Source organism: Schistocerca nitens, chromosome 4 (genome assembly GCF_023898315.1).
Source record: "Schistocerca nitens isolate TAMUIC-IGC-003100 chromosome 4, iqSchNite1.1, whole genome shotgun sequence".
Taxonomy (NCBI): Eukaryota; Metazoa; Arthropoda; class Insecta; order Orthoptera; family Acrididae; genus Schistocerca; species Schistocerca nitens.
Genome location: NC_064617.1, coordinates 555,724,492 through 555,743,148, shown reverse-complemented (window position 1 = coordinate 555,743,148; position 18,657 = coordinate 555,724,492). Strand labels below are relative to the sequence as shown.

At 45.2% G+C, this 18,657-nt stretch overlaps 1 protein-coding gene across 2 annotated transcripts in view; it reads right to left on the bottom strand.

The window, feature by feature from the left end:
- Positions 1-18,657, bottom strand: part of LOC126253205 (uncharacterized) — a 599,715-nt gene that overhangs the window by 275,870 nt on the left and 305,188 nt on the right. For both annotated transcript variants that reach the window (XM_049954381.1, XM_049954382.1), the window contains exon 12: positions 14,440-14,637. In XM_049954381.1, coding sequence (XP_049810338.1) covers positions 14,440-14,637 — 198 coding nt within the window. The remainder of the gene's footprint in view (positions 1-14,439; positions 14,638-18,657) is intronic.

The following is an 18,657-nucleotide window of genomic DNA, read 5'->3' as shown; positions in this document are numbered from 1 at the left end:
GAAAATTTTACTGTGGGCCTTCAGCCGTTTGTATGGCATCTTGTTTATGTTTGTCTGTCCAGCCTTGCCTTGAGGCTTCCAGCCTAGCTGTGATATATGTATATTTTAGTTATTTATTCATAATTTTAACTGCGTGTTTTCAGTCACTTGAAATTTACCTTGTTGATTCTTAAGATTTCTTGTTTTGAGGCCTTCAGCCGTGAAAGATTTGGAGTTTGAAACTCGTAGTTGTAAAAGTTCGGGTATGTGCCGCTATGGTTGTAAATGTGTTATTAAATTATAATAATTTACAATTTTTGAGTGAAACCGAGCGACACCTTATTTGGACCCTTTCAACGATCCTAATCACCTGTTCTGCCCAGCGGGTTTAGCGGGCGTCTCACTGTCCTTGAAGTAACCGATCTGTATCGTTTTATCGCTGTGGTTCCAACTGCTGTTCGAGCTGTTACTGCAGGCGCAGTACGATGCCCCACAGCTACTGGCTTAACACAACGGCCTTTCCTCTCAGTAGTGCCATGTGGCCGACCTGAGCCTGGACTAGCTCCGACCATACGTCACCGTGACAACCGCATAACGGTTATATTCCTGCCATGACCTACAGTATCACAAACGGCACATCCAGCTTCTCATTGCCCTCTTAGTCAGCCTCGTCAAACTACATGAGCTCTTAGAAATGGCGACTTTGTCGTCTGAGAGATATTCTTGACTAGCATCAACTCAGTACGTCCAATCTGAAAGGTAACTAAATGTCCAATTTGAAAGGTAACTAACGCTCACGACCGTCGCAGCGTGTATTAAAGCAAACCTGATATTCATTTTTATAGCGGTGCTACCAGCGTTACTCTTGTGCGACTGGAGCGAAGTCTGAATAGATGTCATCTTTCACATGTTGGTACACGCCTAGCAACATTCGTTTATCTAGCACAAGTCCTCCTTAGTTTCGAGATAATTTTTCCGTCAGTCTACGTTCATGAGATTGTTTGCGAACCCTCTGTTTCCGGTTTAAAAAAATTGCTTCCATGGCTTGGCGATAAACACATGATGATGCAAATATAGTTTGCGAAATCGGTCTTGTCTTTAAAGAAAGACTTTCTACAGTCGCAGCGGTCTTCCTAATTCAACTTGGAATATTTCGGCTGTTGATACCCTACATACAATATGCTACGTTCAATGTTGCATACGTTAGATATGTCATACTAAGTGCACCATCGAGTAATGCTCCCTCAAACATCAAAGCTGCACTCACATTCTGTAACTAATTAAGACTGCTATTGCCAAACATTGTATCTCTACTGGACGACTACGATACAACAAAATTGTGGCCACAACAACATCTTTTTGTGGCTGACAAATCATTAAAGAACGTGCATGGTGGTAAATGTGATGAACCGTGATAGTAGATTCCAGCTGGATAGTGGGTGGAACCCTGTTATTGCCGCAAAATATTCTAAGAGATGTTAGTGTACGCTAATATGTACGGTGAGAAGCAACGCAGAAGACAGTTAATTCCACCAGTGATTTCGCTGCCAACCCTGTAGTGTAGACAGCCGGTCTCCTTCATCCTCGCCCATGTGAGGAATATACACAGCATACTAATAAATTATCGTTTGGAGGAAGTCTGTCAGGCCTCAATGACTCAGCAGAGAGTAACTAGCAGGGTCTCAGTCTAAATATTGTTCAGTCTTAGCGACCTACCACTGGCTGCGAAATCTGAAACCTATTTGAATATTCGGTTCACCATAAAAATTTTCAAAACCGAGAAACAAGTCCTGTCACAGGCATTGTTCTATCTTTTTTCGTCAGATCACAAATTCATGAAATCTGTTATTTAATACTATTTGCTAACAAGATCTTAATTTGCATCATCGGCATGGGATCTGTAATGGAGTAGTGCACATATCTACGGAAATAAGTTCAATTTCAGGTGCTGTGGGTATGCTTAAAAATAAAGTGTTGGTGCAGAAGTGGAAAGTAGAGAATCCGAAGATATGGAGATCATGATTTGCTGTTCATGAGTGGCTGGACAGAATGCAGTCCCGATGAGACACGTGACGAGCCGAGACCAGGCAACATCCTTGATCGTTCTAGGAGAGAGTCGACGGGCCAGCCTAAAATATACTAGGTCCGCCAAAAGCTGAGCCGACTAATAACACCCAGAGTCGGTCTCCCGCCAAGCCATCGGAAGAGATTAATTACATTTTCAAAAGTACTGTTTATCTAAAATGGCTTTATAAAACAGGATACCACTTTGGAAAGCACTTCATCCTGGGACTCGAGAGCGCTGGACGCGTAATACTTCTTCTTCCACACGCGCCAGCTGGCAGTTAGGTTTGACTATAGTGAAGCCTACAATGGTGAGACTTTTTTATCAACTGCCTTGTGTTATTGACGCTGGTTTCTCATATCTGGAACGAATTCCCAGTCTAACAATTTGGTGCATATAATTGTAATTAATGGTATAAACACTCCTTCCACAGAGTTAACTAAAATGTATTGTAGGTGGTGTCTTACAATTGTAATAAATTGACATAGTTTTGTTATTTCTGGGTTGGGAACTCAGTGGTGACCTTGAAATTTTCATTAGTTTTTGCTGATGTTGCTTCACACGTTGGCTGTAGAATGTTGGGTGCATCAGTTGTGTGACAGGGCACACAGGTGGAGATATACGTGGGGGCCAATTGAGTGTGACCAGTACCATACAGATTTCAGTCCGCTGGTTTCTGCAGGTTACGGAATCCACTCGTATAAGCAGAATACAGCAATTCTAGTACGTACGGTGGGTGCGAATAATCTGTCATATTGATTTTCATATATTCCACTTTTCTCGCCATCAGCTCCTCATAGTGAGCGTAAAACGATAGCACTTGCTATTGAAGGTCAAATCAGAAGCCACGAATTTATTACGAAGAACTGAATGAAAATTTGTAAAAAATATAACGAAGGACACTTTCACTGAGACGACTGCTGCTTTGTTTCACCTTTGTAGCCAGAAACCAAATTTTCATCCCCAATGACAGCCTTTGAAATCCAGCTCTTGTGTAAATCGGTATGCACTCGACAGCAAGCCCTGCTAATATGTTCCAAAACGCCGCTTTTAAAAATAGGATTTTTCGGGTGCTCATAACTCGGGTTTTATTGGCGATAGAAAGGTAGGCCCAAGTTTTCTGGACGTCCGTCAGGCTAGGAACCATTTTTACTCCCAAAAGAAGGATCCTCTTACTGTAACTATCCTATAGTGCAGGATCAAAGTTCGAATATTACATAGTTCGTCCAGTTTAGGCAAATTGAGAAAATCGGTTGCTTCTTTTTGCATTAGACATTGTTTACGGTGCACTTTAGGGGGCTTACAGAAACACAATTTTGTTCATGGTCGGTTGCTTAGAAAAGACGAAAAATGTGTTTTTCACCGTTACTTCGCCATCAGTAGCGGGTATCTGAACAACTAGCTGCAGCAAAGTGCTCAAATTTCAACGGTGTGCTCTCTAGGCATTTATCTAGAAGTACTATCTTCCCGTTCCCAAAAATATTTATCATTTATTGAGAAAACACTAAAAGATAGTTCTCGGTACCAAAACCTAGCCGTGGGCTCCTAGACGGCTGCACAGTGAATGGCTGCAATTCATACGATATATTCGTAAGACGACGATTCGAACAACCTTGAAAGTTTGTTTGATATCCGTACACGTTTCGGAGATGAAGAGTTGCAAACTACTCTTACACGTAAAATAATCTAATGTGGGGCGAAAACGTAGTTTGTAAAGTGACGTAGCACGGAAAATACGTTGTAAAGTGTCTCCTTTATTATCCGAAAGGTTCTGGAAACCTATGCTGTAGTGATGGTGCAGATGTATCACTTTTTTGTACGTAAGATCCGGTCTGATGTGTAAAATTAGTTTTGCATTATTTTTGTTTCACACAAGTAAACTATCAAAACTTTATTTACCTTTTTTAAACTTCGATAGGAGCATTTTTGCGCTGGCAGTCTTATACGTGATGGAGCTTCTGATCGACTTGAAGCTGTCTTTGGAAACTCCGCTGCAATCTTTCTCGTGTTCAGTTTTTCCGACAGAATGCATTCTTACGTACAATCTCTACTATCTTGTAGGATCAGAATCCTCCCTTTCTCAACATATCTGGTGTATTTCCAGTCACTTTTCAACCGGAATGGTCGTCGTCATCAGTCAAAAACTAGCCATTTTTTAAACGCATATACCAGTCGTATGTTTGTGACCTGAACAGTTGTCTCCGAAAGATTACTTGAGCATGTGAAACAACCCCGTGTACTAACATACTGATGTTTCAGATCAGCTACTAAAAAACGGCAAATTAACGGAAACACGAGACTTTAAGTATATTGACCAATAACTTGAAAGGATGCCAAAATTTTTAGACGTAACATCCGGAATGTGCGTGAAAGATATCACGATAAAATTTATGCTCCCTCAATATCGTGTATGAATGAGTAAACATGCCGTTTCCTGGTGTTATTTTGGTATTGATTATTGTTATATAAGATGTTATTCTGCAAATCCACATTTTGTCTATTGCATACTACATTTGTGTCTGTTTGTATTTATGTGTATTTTGTTTGAGGTATTCACTAGGCTGCAGGCGGTGTTGCGTTCGAGGCAGCCGATGGTAGCACATAGGCGTAGCTGAGGCAGGGATTCGCCATCGCCAACTGTAGCTTCAAGGAATACGACACATGGAAGATTTCTTGAACCCCAACTAACAAGGGAGAAGAAGAAAACACAAATTTTAAAGTAATAGCTCCTCAGTCTCATATCTGAAGACCTTAGATAAACGTCTACACCAGCATGCTATGAGACATCATTCTCTGTGTACGTAATTCTCGGAATAAATTAATTTGTCAACGCTAACTTCTAGTCTACTAATTTAAATGGACTGAATAATCAAATACGCAGTAGTAACTGCAGTTCGAGAACTGTACATGGGTCCTGCACGACCGGCCATGCTCACAGTTCAACTACTACAAATTGGTGTGACACCATCAAGCGTGTAGACCGTCATTTAGAAGGAAACTGCAAGGCGAAGTAGTCGGAACCACGCGGTAAATTGCAGGATCTGAATTTCTAATGATTCGCGAATGCCAAGAAATTCTACTTAAATGTTAATACGAGAACAAATCGTTGTCACCAAGAAATAATACACTATGTGATCAAACATATCCGGATACCTGGCTGAAAATGTCTTAAAAGTTCGTGGTGCCCTCCATCGGTAATTCTCGAATTCACTATGGTGTTGGTCCACACTTAGCTTCGATGACAGCTTCCACTCTCGCAGACATCTGTTCCATCGGTTGCTGAAAGGTTTCTTGCAGAATGGCAGCACATTCTTCACGGAGTGCTACACTGAGGAGAGGTATCCTGTCGGTCGTTGAGGCCTGGCGCGTTTTAGAGGATTCAGTTCATGACTCTGTCCAGGCCATTCCATTACAGGGATGGTATTGTAGTCTAACCACTACGCCACAGGCCGTGCATCATGAACGGGTGCTCGATCGTATTGAAAGAAGCATTCGCCATCCCCGAATTGCTCTTCAAAAGTGGAGAGCAAGATGGTGCTTACAACATCAGTGTAGGCCTGTGCTGTGATAGTTCCACGCAAAACTACATGGGGTGCAAGCCCCCTTCATGAAAAACACGACCAAATCGCTACACCACCGTCTCTGAATTTTACTGTTGGCACTACACACGCTGGCAGATGACGTTCACCGGGCGTACCCACACCCTGCCGTAGGATCACCACATTGTGTACAGTCATTCGTCACTGCACAAAAAGTTTTTCCACTGTTCAGTCGACACTGTTTACGCTCCTTACACCAAGCGAGGTGTCGTTTGGCATTTACCGGCGTGATGTGTGGCGTATGAGCAGCCCCTCGACCATGAAATCCAGGTTTTCTCACCTCCTGCCTAACTGTCATAGTACTTGCAGTGGATCCTGATGCAGTTTGGAATTCCTGAGTAATGCTCTGGATAGATGTCTGCCTATTACGCATTACGACCCGCTTCAACTGTCGGCGGTCTGTCATTCAACAGACGATGTCGGCCTCTACGCTTTTGCGCTGTACGTGTCCCTTCACGTTTCCACTTGACTATCGCATCTGGAACAGTGGACCTAGGGATGTTCAGGAGTGTGGAATTCTCGCAAACAGATGTATGACACAAGTGGCACCCAATCACCTGACCACCGTTCGAAGTCCGTGTGTTCCGCTGATGTAAAAAATGTATAAATTGTACTTGGTGTCCTGACAATTACTATCACTCCATCCAAAGAATTCAGTGAATCTTTCAGCGATATCCTGGCGCTGGCTGACTGGACTGAACGACAAGCTAAGTTTCGTCAAATGACTAAATACGATCGACTCGAAGACCGAACGCAAGAAGACATGCCAAGGTGACGTACCATTTTTAATCTCACTGAGAAGATTTTGGAAGACCCTGCAGTTTCGGTGCTAGAGAAGAGTTGAATTTTGCACCAAAACCAGGGACAATTCCCATCCGAGATGTTATTAGTGGAATAGAACAGGCTGTTTCGAAACTTCTTAAGGATTTTGCCGAAGAAATTAGGCGTGACACATGCTGCAACTTAAGCTTCACCTAAGAGGTCCAACTTCACCTCAGCTGAAAGGAATGCTCTACGAGAACTGAGAGAAGACGAAGACATCGTCATCTTACCTGCTGACGAAGGAAAGCTACTGTGCTTCTCCCACACAAAGAAATAACAGCAAGATATACAAACTGCTCGACGACCCTTATACAGTAAATTAAAAAGTGATCCGACGGTTAGGACCCAGAGAAAGACTCTGGAACTAATCAGGAAGAGCTCGATTCCAGCGCAAGTCTCTAAGGGTTTGCGTTAACAGGCTGCAGTTCCTCCTAGACTCTACGGCCTACCCAAGATTCATAAGACTGAGGGTGCCCTTCCGTCCCGTTGTAAGTAACACAGGAGCACCTACTTATTTCGTAGCCAAATATCTGACATAACTATTTGGACCTTTCATAGATAAGTGCGACCATCATATTCGAAACTCTGAAGATTTCATAGATCGCCTGAAAACAAATTGCAATCGTCGGATCCCTTAGTAAGTTTAGATGTTGTCTTTATTTATAAAGGCGCCCTTGCAGGTCTATTTGGAGCTCATTAGCAACAAGTTTGAGGAGGACATAGTAGTATTATTTAAACATGTGCTTACTTCAACATATTTCTTATTTCATGACCAATATTTTAAACAACTGGACAGTGTCACCATGGGAAGCCCTCTCTCCCGTGGTGGCCAATTACTTTATGGAGGACTTTGAAGAGAAAGCATTAGCGTCAGCCACTCTAAAACCCTCATGTTTTCTGCGGTGTGTGGATGATACTTTTGTGGTGTGGTCACAGCCCGCATCTCGTGGTCGTGCGGTAGCGTTCTCGCTTCCCACGCCCGGGTTCCCGGGTTCGATTCCCGGCGGGGTCAGGGATTTTCTCTGCCTCGTGATGGCTGGGTGTTGTGTGCTGTCCTTAGGTTAGTTACGTTTAAGTAGTTCTAAGGTCTAGGGGACTTATGACCACAGCAGTTGAGTCTCATAGTGTTCAGAGCCATTTTTTTGGTGTGGTCACATGGACTTGATACTCTACAAAAAATACGTTTCCTCAGCATCTGAAATCGCTCCGTCCGATTATAAACTTCACAATGGAAGTGGAGAAAGATTGTACTTTACATTTTCTTGAAGTTTTGGTACGAAGGAAACCAGATGGAACCTTGCGTCTATCGCAAGCCAACGCATACAGATCTATATCTGCAGGTCACAAGCTGCCACCATCCTGCACAGTGAAGTAGTGCATTCATAAAGCACTTGCAGTATCTGATCCTAAAAGCCTTTCGAGTTATATACACTCCTGGAAATTGAAATAAGAACACCGTGAATTCATTGTCCCAGGAAGGGGAAACTTTATTGACACATTCCTGGGGTCAGATACATCACATGATCACACTGACAGAGCCACAGGCACATAGACACAGGCAACAGAGCATGCACAATGTCGGCACTAGTACAGTGTATATCAACCTTTCGCAGCAATGCAGGCTGCTATTCTCCCATGGAGACGATCGTAGAGATGCTGGATGTAGTCCTGTGGAACGGCTTGCCATGCCATTTCCACCTGGCGCCTCAGTTGGACCAGTGTTCGTGCTGGACGTGCAGACCGCGTGAGACGACGCTTCATCCAGTCCCAAACATGCTCAATGGGGGACACATCCGGAGATCTTGCTGGCCAGGGTAGTTGACTTACACCTTCTAGAGCACGTTGGGTGGCACGGGATACATGCGGACGTGCATTGTCCTGTTGGAACAACAAGTTCCCTTGCCGGTCTAGGAATGGTAGAACGATGGGTTCGATGACGGTTTGGATGTACCGTGCACTATTCAGTGTCCCCTCGACGATCACCAGTGGTGTACGGCCAGTGTAGGAGATCGCTCCCCACACCATGATGCCGGGTGTTGGCCCTGTGTGCCTCGGTCGTATGCAGTCCTGATTGTGGCGCTCACCTGCACGGCGCCAAACACGCATACAACCATCATTGGCACCAAGGCAGAAGCGACTCTCATCGCTGAAGACGACACGTCTCCATTCGTCCCTCCATTCACGCCTGTCGCGACACCACTGGAGGCGGGCTGCACGGTGTCGGGGCGTGAGCGGAAGACGGCCTAACGGTGTGCGGGACCGTAGCCCAGCTTCATGGAGACGGTTGCGAATGGTCCTCGCCGATACCCCAGGAGCAACAGTGTCCCTAATTTGCTGGGAAGTGGCGGTGCGGTCCCCTACGGCACTGCGTAGGACCCTACGGTCTTGGCGTGCACCCGTGCGTCGCTGCGGTCCGGTCCCAGGTCGACGGGCACGTGCACCTTCCGCCGACCACTGGCGACAACATCGATGTACTGTGGAGACCTCACGCCCCACGTGTTGAGCAATTCGGCGGTACGTCCACCCGGCCTCCCGCATGCCCACTATACGCCCTCGCTCAAAGTCCGTCAACTGCACATACGGTTCACGTCCACGCTGTCGCGGCATGCTACCAGTGTTCAAGACTGCGATGGAGCTCCGTATGCCACGGCAAACTGGCTGACACTGACGGCGGCGGTGCACAAATGCTGCGCAGCTAGCGCCATTCGACGGCCAACACCGCGGTTCCTGGTGTGTCCGCTGTGCCGTGCGTGTGATCATTGCTTGTACAGCCCTCTCGCAGTGTCCGGAGCAAGTATGGTGGGTCTGACACACCGGTGTCAATGTGTTCTTTTTTCCATTTCCAGGAGTGTACAATATTTGAAGACAGTGTTCCGACAAAATGGTTATTCTGACAGACAGATATGTAATGCATTCAGGCCCAGGCGAGTTCAATCCATGGAGCAAAATGAAGATACGAAGACACCCACCACTTTGGCCTTCTTTCCGTATTTTGGTGCCATGTCGTCAAGAATCGGAAGAGTTCTAGGAAAATAGAGAATCAAGTGTGTTTTTCATCCACCGAAAAACTGGAGAAACCTGTTGGGTTCGGTTAAGGATGATCTTGGCCTGATGAAATGTGTGCACACAATTCCTTGTCTGTGTGGGGCAGCATATATAGGCCAGACATGTCGTACAGTACAAGAACGCTACGATGATCATCAGCCTTTGTCAACTGGAAAGGTCGGCAATTTCGGAACACTGTCTGAATACAGGACATTGCATGATTTATGAAAAGACGAAAGTTTTATCCGCGGCATCATCTTTCTCGGTGTGCGTCTTTAAGGAATCAATACATATCCGTACAGCCGATAATCTCATCAACAGGGATGCGGGATTTCAACTGAGCACAGCCTGGAAACCTGCATTGGCGCAAATGGTTCAAATGGCTCTGAGCACTATGGGACTCAACTGCTGTGGTTATCAGTCCCCTAGAACTTAGAACTACTTAAACCTAACTAGCCTAAGGACATCACACACATCCATGCCCGAGGCAGGGGAAACCTGCATTGGCTGCTATTAAATCATGACGCGAAAATCATAACATTGGTCTAGTACGATCTTTCGTGAGTAACGTCTGGCCGCACTATTGGTAAACACAGAGGACAGAGCACGCGCAGGAGAATTAAATCGAGATGAGATTTCGTTTACCAGCATAATAAACGACAACTTTACTAAGCGAATAATCAAAAAGACTGTCACGAAATGTTAACATATCACAACGGTTTATTAAAAGAAGTTGAACGTAAAAGCAGAACTGAGACCTTTCGACACTAATCTGAGTCGTTAAAAGATGAAAATAAGTTACCCAGCACGTTACAAAAGAGCTAGTGCTACCCCACAAATAGTATGTACAATCAAACCATAAATCAACATCACTACGATGCAACACAGCGTGTATTCCGAACAACTGATCACAAGTTGCCAATGGGAAGCACAGTTGCAGTTCAACTAATTAGTATGCGGAGACGCTTCCAGTACGCAGCGACTTCAGCTACGAGAGTTACCGCTAACACCACTATGCATCTATCACCTGCCTATAGCACTCCAACACACATACAGTGAAGCGAGGTATCCGAATTACTGCTGACATCACTACAAAGCCAACATCCGCCAATGGCAATACAATCGAGTGGGTGCAAATAAAATTTGACTAAGAAAGTGATGTGTTGAGATTCTGTGGTCATGCACCCGTTTGTGTATGAGAGAGAAATTTTCAATCAATTATTGTGATGAAGTCAGTTCAAAAACCTCCGTGTCACAATAACACACAGGCAGATAGTTACCAGCTACTTATATATGACAATACAATTGACCAGCCAAATCGTACAACATGTATTTCAAGGGCTGCCATCTCTCCCGCACCAAAAAGTCCCGCCTGTACAGCCCAACCACCTATGGATGACAGGCCTGCAGTGACGAGAACTCCCATGCCTAATACGCAGAAGGCATCACAAGGGACTTCACAGACACGAAATACACCCCTCCTCCGAAAACGTAGTCCACAAACAAGTTTCCCATGCTGTATCTTCACATACCCCCCTCCTCCCACCACCTCCAAGAATAAGATACCAAGGCAACGCCACTCTTCACTAAATATCACCCTGGTCCGAGACAACTGAACCATGTCCTTCGCCAGGGCTTTGATAATCTCTCATATTTCCGTGAGGGGCACCCTATACAAGATCCATCCCAGCCCTCCTAAAGTGTTGTTCGTATGTCCACCCAAAATACATAACATCCTAGTCCATCCCTAGGCCACCCCCACTCACAGCGCCTTGCCACAGAGCGTGAGGCCTGCCAAGTCAACCCACCCAGTACCTCCTATCCAGGCTTATCCTATCCAAACAGAGGCTGTACCACCTGTGAAAATAGCCATGTCATATACCAACTCTGCTGCAAACACAGCAGAGCCTTTTATGTTGGTATGACTGAAGGGTCTCTGTATGAGCCTCTTCATGGTTTTGTCATACCATACAGCTTCATTTGTTTGTCTCTGGGACCTCAGTTGGTGGTGCAAATGGTCTATTACCCTAGATGTAAAGACGAAAATGGAAAGGACTCAGCAACTGAGTGTGTTTGTGGTGGCCACAGCATACTATCCATATTTCGTTTTAATACACTCCTGGAAATGGAAAAATGAACACATTGACACCGGTGTGTCAGACCCACCATACTTGCTCCGGACACTGCGAGAGGGCTGTACAAGCAATGATCACACGCACGGCACAGCGGACACACCAGGAACCGCGGTGTTGGCCGTCGAATGGCGCTAGCTGCGCAGCATTTGTGCACCGCCGCCGTCAGTGTCAGCCAGTTTGCCGTGGCATACGGAGCTCCATCGCAGTCTTGAACACTGGTAGCATGCCGCGACAGCGTGGACGTGAACCGTATGTGCAGTTGACGGACTTTGAGCGAGGGCGTATAGTGGGCATGCGGGAGGCCGGGTGGACGTACCGCCGAATTGCTCAACACGTGGGGCGTGAGGTCTCCACAGTACATCGATGTTGTCGCCAGTGGTCGGCGGAAGGTGCACGTGCCCGTCGACCTGGGACCGGACCGCAGCGACGCACGGGTGCACGCCAAGACCGTAGGGTCCTACGCAGTGCCGTAGGGGACCGCACCGCCACTTCCCAGCAAATTAGGGACACTGTTGCTCCTGGGGTATCGGCGAGGACCATTCGCAACCGTCTCCATGAAGCTGGGCTACGGTCCCGCACACCGTTAGGCCGTCTTCCGCTCACGCCCCAACACCGTGCAGCCCGCCTCCAGTGGTGTCGCGACAGGCGTGAATGGAGGGACGAATGGAGACGTGTCGTCTTCAGCGATGAGAGTCGCTTCTGCCTTGGTGCCAATGATGGTTGTATGCGTGTTTGGCGCCGTGCAGGTGAGCGCCACAATCAGGACTGCATACGACCGAGGCACACAGGGCCAACACCCGGCATCATGGTGTGGGGAGCGATCTCCTACACTGGCCGTACACCACTGGTGATCGTCGAGGGGACACTGAATAGTGCACGGTACATCCAAACCGTCATCGAACCCATCGTTCTACCATTCCTAGACCGGCAGGGGAACTTGTTGTTCCAACAGGACAATGCACGTCCGCATGTATCCCGTGCCACCCAACGTGCTCTAGAAGGTGTAAGTCAACTACCCTGGCCAGCAAGATCTCCGGATGTGTCCCCCATTGAGCATGTTTGGGAGTGGATGAAGCGTCGTCTCACGCGGTCTGCACGTCCAGCACGAACGCTGGTCCAACTGAGGCGCCAGGTGGAAATGGCATGGCAAGCCGTTCCACAGGACTACATCCAGCATTTCTACGATCGTCTCCATGGGAGAATAGCAGCCTGCATTGCTGCGAAAGGTTGATATACACTGTACTAGTGCCGACATTGTGCATGCTCTGTTGCCTGTGTCTATGTGCCTGTGGCTCTGTCAGTGTGATCATGTGATGTATCTGACCCCAGGAATGTGTCAATAAAGTTTCCCCTTCCTGGGACAATGAATTCACGGTGTTCTTATTTCAATTTCCAGGAGTGTATTTCATTAGGTTCTTGGTGCTTGTCGGGGCCCCACTCGCATGTTTGATACATTTAAGTGCCATACTTAAGTGTATCTTTTCTTTCCTCTTCTTGTCGGATCAGTTGACTGTATGAAACAGATTGTGCAAGGATTTCAGTGTGTAGATCTGTGGGATTGTAGTACTCTGCCACTGTGTCAGTGGTTGGAGAGCGAAAGTTTGCAGTGTGTTCCGTGGGACGCGAGACGGGTGAGACCTACTGGCTGTAAGTGTGCTTTTTTGATGAGAAGTTAATGTTGTGTTTAATATAAGTTTTTCAAAGTTAGACAAAGTAAATGATTCCTTTCATCGCTCATAGTTTATTAACGTGTGTGACAAATTTTACTTGCTAATTTGCGAGTGTTAAATGCGTTAAAATCCAAGGACGATGTAGGCTATTGTTCAGTTGAACTGAATTACTGTGAAAATGAAGCATAAATAAGAATCACAAGTAATTCAAATATTCTACAGCGGAAGATTACTGTAGTCTTGGCACTATAGACTTTCTCATTATATCATGACCACGTGGTCCTCACAAACAAAAGCGTGCCCAAAGAAAGTTATCAAGTGCGACGAATTGCACAAAATTCAGTCATAAAACCATGGAAATCATACGCAATATACATGCTCCCGCGAAAGGGATACTATACAAAATGGAATCACAATAAGCTCAACACCGCTCCAAGTGTTTGAGTAAATTCACTATAACAGAAATTTTATTCAGTTATCCCGCATGTTCGAATCAAGGGAACAGTCCCTCTTTCTACCCTTTTGCTGCGGTGAAGGTATTTAGCTCTTTTCTTTCGTGTTAATCTCTCAAGTTCGTGTGACTGTAAGTGTTCGTGATAAAACCATCATTTGATCATTCCTCTTCCACAGAACATAGACCTTGCAGGGGACTCCGAAGTAAAGTTCGAGGGTCGATTAATATGCGACATAATATATTGCAGGTAACAGCAACCATCATATTACTCACTACAAACGTTCATGTGCCCAATTAAATTTACCGACATAATAAATGTTGTTTTGCCAGAATTTTTGTGTACTCCATGCTTCACCCAGCACTGATGTACGGCACATTCTACTGCATTCCGCTTGCGCGACAGCTGTATTAAGGCCACGCTTTGCTACCCATATTCAGTTTACTTTCAAAGATACCCCTTAATTGTAAAGATATCTTTCACTAGCGCCAACCAGCTGTCCACTAGGATAAGTAGGCACGAAAAAAGCAACTCCAACAGAAAATCCTACAAATTTCAATGTGATCACCATTTCCCTCTTAGTATAGAACAGGCATTAGGTGAGTCATTTTCATATTTTGATGAACGTGTATGAAGATCACTTTTGTGTGTTACTTAATTCTTCGGGCTTACCGTGTCCCTTCCTTGAGTGGCTGCCATGAGCAGTGGCGTCCCGCCTTGGTTGTTCCTTGCCTCGAGGCTTGCCCCGGCGTCCACCAGCAGAGCAGCGCACTCCAGCTGCCCCGTGGCCGCCGCCGTGTGGAGCGGGCTGCAGCCACAGTCGTCCGTGGCAGTCGGGTCCGCAAAGCCGCACAGCAGGTCTCTCAGCACCTGCGAACCATACACCGCTGATACCCAACATTCTTCCAGCAAGATCACTCGGCTTGAGCTGCTAATGACTCTTATCACTGGTAGCTAAATGGCTTTTTTTATTCTTCACAATATTCTGGTTTTGCATTATAAATACAATCGTAATTGTATTAAGGGGAAAGGGATGATGAGGTGACAGCTGGAGACGTTGCGCAGGTAAAGTTATCCCTTGGACACGCAATTTGTATTTCTTTTCCTTCTTCCATCATAATTGCGTCTTCTGCAGTTTTATTCATGGTGACTGTGTCTGGCAAGGAATAAGGAACTCCTTCTAATGCTGTTACTGAACACAACAATAGAATAAATTTGTCCTTGATACATATGAACCGAAACCTTATTACTGAGTTTAGCGGAACATATCGTTGGACTGTCAGACCGTTGTTCACGATTTTCAAATTAACACCTAGCTCTGGATAAAGGTTGCCTTAGCCGGTCTGTGTGGCCGTGCGGTTCTAGGCGCTACAGTCTGGAGCCGAGCGACCGATAAGGTCGCAGGTTCGGATCCTGCGTCGGGCATGGATGTGTGTGATGTCCCTAGGTTAGTTAGGTTTAATTAGTTCTAAGTTCTAGGCGACTGATGACCTCAGAAGTTAAGTCGCATAGTGCTCAGAGCCATTTTTTTAAAGGTTGCCTTGAATTTACATGAAACAATACCAAGGAGCACACACGCTCACATTATACAGCAAACGTAGATGCAGCACATTGATCTACTGCAGCTAGTCTCCAAAGGAACCAGAATAAAGACCTAACCCTGGGATTGATGCTGCAATGTGCCACAATGGCGATTAATGATAGAACGGCTATCATGTGGGAGCACCTGTAAAGTCGATGCGCCAGCAGTCTGAAACATGAAGCACAGACTATCATGTGATTTAACTAGCGACTGCATAAAACTGGGAAAAGGTGAGAAAGAAGTACGGATGCTGATGGTTTTATAGACTCGCAGTTTCAAATTATCCTTTGACAGAGACCCCCACCACCTGGCTCCACATACAAACTCTACCGGAAATGGCCTGAAAAAATGAATCTGGGCACCTCCCTAGCCTAAACCAAGGGTGATCATCCCCGACACTGGGAAAAATGTGGTTATGTAGTGTCAAAAGCAGCAGAGCAGTATTTTCCTTAGGGTCCTGGCGCCGGACTGTCAGGATTGAACAGCGTACCTCCAGTTAATGCACAAAACTGTCACGCTTTTTATTGGCCTAATGTCTCGATGCAGTTTTCTCATTCTAATTTGCTACATCATGGTTTACTCAATCAAATGTGTTCTCTACATCACAGTAGGGGATAGTTTTGTGAGGTGACTAGCTGCTACAACACACTAATTTTGACATGTAACCTGTAACTATTCAAAAGAGGAAAGCAGGTGTTCTTTTGCGGCCTTTCTCAAAATGAGGTGCTAAATACTGAGCGCTACAACAATAATAACGAGATATCATTAGCGTCAGATGCAGGAGAAATTCAGCACCACAATGAAATAACACGTAAAAACTACTGTGCGTCCTTAAGCTTCCATGTCTAGTGTCATCTTGAATAAAATAATTCAGGATATTGGGCCGCATCATTATTGAGATGGTCGTTGTCGATTACAGATAGTTTACCGCTTGTGTGCAAGGTGTGCTTGCATTAGGTGACAGGGATAGCGCTCGCAGGCTTGAAGCGAAGAGACATGAAACGTCTCGAAACAGTCAGTGTTTAGACGGGACAGTGAGACTGATGGAACTCGCCAGGCAGATTGCCCAGTGATATCCTTGAGGTATTGTGGGCAACTCCACGTGTAATGAAATTTCTGCTCTGCAAGTGAACTTACATTGAATTACTGCAGTGCGGTCTACATAGTGAGAAGCGTGTTCACCTGCTAGCTTAGAGTTTGTATTTAAGTTCGTGGCACTGTGTGGAAGTAAGTATTATATTCCACCTCATTAGTTCTGCCTTTTCATCATGTTGTTCTGTACCAGTATCAGCCTGAAGATAGATGAGGCACTTGAGAGGCTAGTGTTCTGTTTCGGTTTCCCATGGCTTCATGAAAGGCAGAGAACCAATATCCGTCCACTGTGGCCGAGACGTTCTAGGCTCTTCAGTCCGGACACGCGCTGCTGCTACGGTCGCAGGTTCGAATCCTGCCTCGCGCATGGATGTGTGTGACGTCCTTAGATTAGTTAGGTTTAAGAGATTCTATGTCTAGGGGACTGATGACCTCAGATGTTGAGACTCATATTGCTTGAGCCATTTCAACCATTTTGGGAAAGTTTTGGCCCCCTGATTATGGTCCTAGTGCTCCTGATTTCGAACGTAAATTGTCCTTCCCCTGTTTTGATAATTACTTGATGAAGTGCCTTTTAACTGTGTGAGTTATTGTTAGCCTATTTCAAAGTTTTTTAAGTCCTTCGGTTATTAAAGAGGGGGATTGTTCAATTATAAACTGATAAAGCACTAACTTGCCAACATTTCGACAGACTTGCAGCAGTGTTCTTCAGATCGATTCACTGCTGTGTTCTGGTGAAAGTCTTCCCTTATATACTTTCTGTTTCGTTTATCTGTTGGCTACCGACGTTACATATCTTGCATGTCATTCCACAATTTGAAGACAGGATGTTATTCAGGGGGTGGCGTACGATGGGCTGTTTACTGGTGACTGATTGGAAGGATACCCTAGTAGGTAATTGGTAGGAAGTAGCGTATCGACTAGCTCTTGCCTGTGCCACTCTGGTGATTGGTAGGCAGTCTCTCCTTGGTGAATGTCAGTCAGTACCGTATCTGCAGCAGGAATGTAGCGGCCGTTCTGGTGATCTCGATACGTTATTCTGTCTGGCATTTGTTCGAGAAAAGTCGGGAAATTTCTACTGTTTTGTGATTAAAAAGAGACTAGTGGGAGAGATTCTTCAATACAAGCAAACGAGAATAAACGCGCTTAATGATCGTGATTCTGTTATGCAAGCGTTGTCTGTTGGACCTAGATCTAATGTTATTTTTAATCCGTCTTGATTGCTAAATTTTTTATTCGTATGACCGGTTTCGGTTCATTCAGATCCATCTTCAGATCTGATATTTCTGTTACAGGAGTTCATTCAGAACCATCTTCAGATCTGATATTTCAGTTACAGGAGTAACTCCTGAAATATCAGATCTGAAGATGGTTCTGAATGAACCGAAACCGGTCTTCTGATTAAAAAAATTTTGCAATCAAGATGGATTATAAATAACATCATACAATCACTGATTGCTGCTATCCCATCAGACATTATGTCTGTTTTTGCAAATGACCTAGATCTGACTGTCCAACTTTGCACACACTGTACAAAATATTTGCTTGTCTACCTGCATCTATTGCTACAGTAGAAAGAAATTTTCAAAGTTGCGGCGTACAAACACATGGCTGATGTCAACAATGAAGGACGATCGACTTAACTGCTAGCTCTGAACACTAATCCTGACACTGATTGTCCTGTTGACGATGTAATTAACCAATCTTCCAGGAAGAACAGGCGCGTAGAATTCATCATTTAAGGAAGAGAACTACAATTGTAACTTTTTTATAAGATGGCATTGTCTTGTATATGTGTATAATCAGTTTAAATAAAACTTTCTTAAACTTTGCATGTGACTTGATTATTTTTTATTACGGTAAAAGTAAAGGTAGCTCAAGATATCCTTAGCGCCCCTTCCTTGAGGTTCTTCTGTATACACCACTGGTTCATACCCATCCATTTCCACTTTCCCATTTCTTCATTCATTGCGCCCAACTCATTTCGGCTCTCTGTCTCTTTCTAATCACTGTCTCCTCTCTCACAGCCACAGTCTTCTTCGTGCTGTCCTCCAATTAGTATCTCCACTAATTATCACCATCTCCCTCTGCTCTCCGTTACTCCGACTATCTTACTGATTCCTTCCCACTGCCACTGTCTCCTTTTCCCTGAGCATAAAAAAGCGCGAATATTTTCGCATGTAAAATTTTTCTGGAAAGTAGAATGAGGCAGCTGG